Source organism: Acanthamoeba castellanii (genome assembly GCF_000313135.1).
Source record: "Acanthamoeba castellanii str. Neff unplaced genomic scaffold scf7180000084702, whole genome shotgun sequence".
NCBI classification, from domain to species: domain Eukaryota; phylum Discosea; order Longamoebia; family Acanthamoebidae; genus Acanthamoeba; species Acanthamoeba castellanii.
The window spans coordinates 34028-37932 of NW_004457263.1; the positions used below are offsets into that span (position 1 = coordinate 34028).

Sequence of the window (3905 nt, forward strand, 5' to 3'; positions counted from 1 at the left end):
CCCACATCAGCTGTGGTGGTGGAGACCAGTCGATCACAGCCGCGACTGTTCGTCTTTGGCGGCACCGATGGCGATTTCCAGTACCTGGGCGACGTCCATGTACTCGACTTTGGTACGCTCCACTCGCCCACCGCCACACATGCACGATACGTCGCTAATCCGGGGGGGGGGGCGTAGGGCGCCGGCCTCGCGTGGGCGGAGTGCCATCGCTGTTCAAGCTGGCCCTGCAGTACGTGAGCGACCACCCCGAAGAAGTGTGGCCACCCACCATGCGACGCGGCGCAACTCCTTCACCGCCTCCGGTGGACCTGGCCGACGCATGTCTGGAGAGCGTAGCTCGCGAGTTGCTCTTCTACGCGTCCAACGGTGGCGCCCTCATTTCCCTATAATGATACACGTGCTGTGTAAGGTAACAGTACTGCCTCCCAATCTCAGCTTCTTACTCACACAAGGCTGCCCGACCTTCAAGAAAGCTCGCCTGTTCTTGTAAAGCAGCCAGCAGCGGTCGCGCGGAGCCGTGCCGGAGCACTGACCAGCGCGTTTCGACTGGAGGTGCAGACTGCCAATCACTGTATCTGGCGGGCCAAGGTTGCGTCCTTCACTCACTGGTGGTTGTGGTCACTCGCGTAGTTGTACCAGAATGCGATGGGGAGCGACCTGCACTTCCGGGATAGGCTCAACTGGGTAGAGCTGAGCGTCGTGTCGTGCGCCGGGCATTCGCCACGACCGACTGCGGGCACCTCAACCAAGCGCGAAAGTTCAGGCAGATGCGCTCGACTTTTCGCCCACACCAAAATAACTTGCCTGAAACATTTGGCAATATAAAGCGACCCACACACCCACCACGCCCCCGCACACGAGGTAACATGTTCCATCGACGCTCTGGCAGCGCTTTCCTACGTTCATTGACCGCCGATGGGGGTGCGTACCTTGCAACACTTTGCAACCCTTTTGGGTAAAGGTATTTCTTTGCCCGCACCTTGACCCGCAGGAGTGGGGGGAGCAGTAGTGGGCGAGTTTCGGACCACCACTAGCTGGCTCGGCGGTAGGCGGTTTTATTCCACCAGTAATGGAAGCAGCGACACTACCGCTGCGGCAAGTGGTCGGCCATGGCTTCGCTACTCCCTGGCCGCGGCTGTAGTGGCCACGGCAGCCGGCGCTCTGTTGGCATCAAGAGGCCCGGGTGAGACCAAGCCGCAGCCGGAGGCAAGCTCGAGGCGCAGCCAGAAGCAACAGCAGCAACGGATTGCCCTCTGCCAAGACCAGTCCGGTGAGAGGTGGGCGCCGTACAACCACCCGCACCACACGAGCACGCGCCAGGAGAAGGAGGACATGGGCCTAGCGGTGGTCGAGGCCGAGCTCACCGTGGCGCCCCACGTACCGCCGCCCATCGCCCGCCGCGATCCGGTCCTGCTGCGCGTGAAGATGGACTCGCAGGTGACCGAGGCCCAGCTCGAACCACCCCAGTCCTACGATTTCTGGACCTTCTCCGGCACCGTGCCAGGTCTCTTCATCCGCGCTCGCGTTGGCGACACCATGGAGGCGCGGCCCCCAACGCATGTTTCTTTGTCGCGTGTGTCGCGTGGGTTCTGTGCCGTGTGCCGTGTGTGCCGTGTATGCCGTGTGCTAATTCCATTCTTGATTAGGTGGAGCTGACGAACAAGGATGAGTCAGGTATGCTGCACAACCTGGACTTCCATTCGGTGGTCGGTCCGGGCGGCGGCGCTCCGCTACTCACCGTGGGGGCGGGCGAGACCAAGCACGCCTGGTTCAAGCTGCTGCACCCCGGTAGGATTCTCCCCCGTACCCCACCGACCGCGACTGACCGATCCCCTCCCTACACAGGACTGTTCATCTATCACTGCGCGGTCGACCCCGTGGGGATGCACATCGCCAACGGCATGTACGGTATGATGCTCGTGGAGCCGGCCGAGGGACTGCCGCCGGTGGACAAGGAGTTCTTTGTGGTACGACCAGAACCGATGACGTGTCGTACGACTTGGCGCGGCCTTCTGCCTTGACTGAAAGTTTGGGTTGACTCAGCTCCAGAGCGAATTCTACACCGAGCAATCGCCCGACGATCCGATGAAGCTCGAGCTGGCCTGGAACGACGCCATGAAGGAACAGCCGACGCATGTGGTCTTCAATGGCCGCGTTGGCGCCCTCACCGAGCCAGACAACATGCTGCAGGTACGTACCACCGTTAGCCATCACCGCTCTCTCCTCCCCTGACCCCAACTGTTCAATCAGGTGAACACCGGAGAGCGTGTCCGCATCTATTTCGGTGCGGCCCCTCCCCGCCTTCGCTTTCGCCTTTCGCTCTTTCCCTGATTCGTTCTTCTGCCCACAGGCAACATCGGACCTAACCTGGTCTCGTCGTTTCACATCATCGGAATGATCCTGGAGCACGTCTATCGCGAGGGCGACGTGCAGAGTCCGCCCGCCAAGTCGCTACAGACCACCCTTGTCCCGGCCGGCGGCGTCACGATCGTGGAGTTCACGCCGCTCGTGCCTGGCGTGTACACCCTGGTGGACCACTCCATCATGCGGACGGAGAAGGGCGCCGTGGGCTTCCTCAACGTCACGGGCGAGCCGCGCAAGGACATCTTCACCTCCTCGCACCCGCCAAAGCTGTGCGCCGGCTGCAAGATCCACCCTTGAAGAGAAAGAACGAAAGCGAAAGCGAATGCGATCCCGTTATTGAGTATGTACACAATCTGCACACGCACTAGACGAAGAATTGGAGGAACTCCTTGTCCCACGCCTGCGGCAACGGCTGGTGGTCTCCTCCAGCGACGACGGCAGTGGCGGGCGGCGAGGCTGCGGCGGCGGGGAAGAACGGATCATAGTAGCTGTCTTCGACCCGTTTCCACTCGCGCTCCTCTCTCTGGCGTATGGCCTCTCTGTACAGCTCCAACCTCTGCTGGTGTTCCTCCTCGCCGACCGGGTCGTCGCCCAGAGTCCAGGGCGGGCGGGTGACTCCCAGCACGCGTTCCACACAGAGCACCGTGCAGCGGAGCTGTTGCGTGTCGCGTGTCGCGTGCGTATCGCATAGTTAGCTTTGTTTGGTTAGCGAAGGCAATGTGGCTCGTGCGTACATGTCCATCAGGCCCGTAGAAGAACTGCCCTGTCGCCTGCACCATGATCAGATCGCCGGACTGGCTCAACAGCTCCACCACGCTCTGTCGTACATCGCTCACGCCCATCTTTTCCCTGGACGCCACGTCAGCGCTTTCCGGTGGAGTGAGCGGGTTGGCGTACCAGACGCCGAGGAGGGTGCGCTGGAAGGAGAACTTGGTGCGCGTGGTCAGCACCAGCTCGAGTCGGTCGGCGAGTATCTCCTCCTGCGAGTAGCCCACCAGGCGGCACATTTGCGGGTTGGCGTACACGGGACGCGTCTTGAAGGAGGTCACCAGCACCGGCTTCCTGTGTCGGCAAACCACCCACCACCGCGAGGCGATCAGTTTAACTTGGTCAGCCGTCGATCAACGGCTCAACGGCTTGTCTTGCACGCACCGAAGGTCGTCCGCCACGAAGGGCTTCCCGCGCATGTCGTAGCTCCTGAGGAATGGGAAGCACCACTCGCGCTTAATCTGCATCGATCCCGGCCCCGGACTGCAAATGACTGCCTGTGGCGGTGGTGATTGTGGTTGTGGCTGGGGCTGGGGCTGGGGTGGCGGCTGCGGCTGGGCCACTGTGGCCGGTGGAGGAGCGGCGGCGGCGGCGATGGGCGAAGCGCTGTCTTGCGATGGAGGAGGGAGAGTGGCGCCGAGGTGGGCGTGGACCAGGGATCGGAGCTCGTGCAGGGCGCGTCGGGTCTTGCGTTGGCGTTTCTTGACCCGCGCGTTCTCGTCCTCGAGCTGGCGCATCCGCTTGGCCATCGCATTGATGGCCTCCACCACCGA

The 3905-nt window shown here is 62.3% G+C and overlaps 3 protein-coding genes across 3 annotated transcripts in view; 2 read left to right on the forward strand and 1 right to left on the reverse strand.

Moving 5' to 3' along the window:
- The window catches only part of ACA1_134400 (uncharacterized protein), a gene marked incomplete at both ends in the record, with an annotated part of 5560 nt that extends 5070 nt beyond the window's left edge, over nucleotides 1-490 (forward strand). Inside the window, 2 exons of the mRNA XM_004333328.1 lie at nucleotides 30-112; nucleotides 178-490. Coding sequence (XP_004333376.1) covers nucleotides 30-112; nucleotides 178-490 — 396 coding nt within the window. The remainder of the gene's footprint in view (nucleotides 1-29; nucleotides 113-177) is intronic.
- An 842-nt stretch (nucleotides 491-1332) lies between these two features.
- On the forward strand, nucleotides 1333-2021 carry ACA1_134610 (nitrite reductase, coppercontaining, putative; the record flags this gene model as incomplete). Its single annotated transcript, XM_004333329.1, has 3 exons — nucleotides 1333-1560; nucleotides 1647-1803; nucleotides 1846-2021. The coding sequence occupies 3 exons, from the start codon at nucleotides 1333-1335 to the stop codon at nucleotides 2019-2021; spliced, it is 561 nt and encodes a 186-aa protein (XP_004333377.1).
- Nucleotides 2022-2411: 390 nt separating this feature from the next.
- On the reverse strand, nucleotides 2412-3599 carry ACA1_134620 (uncharacterized protein; the record flags this gene model as incomplete). Its single annotated transcript, XM_004333330.1, has 4 exons — nucleotides 2412-2631; nucleotides 2730-3019; nucleotides 3099-3426; nucleotides 3517-3599. 4 exons carry the CDS (start codon nucleotides 3597-3599, stop codon nucleotides 2412-2414), a joined length of 921 nt encoding a protein of 306 aa, XP_004333378.1.
- Nucleotides 3600-3905: the final 306 nt, after the last annotated feature.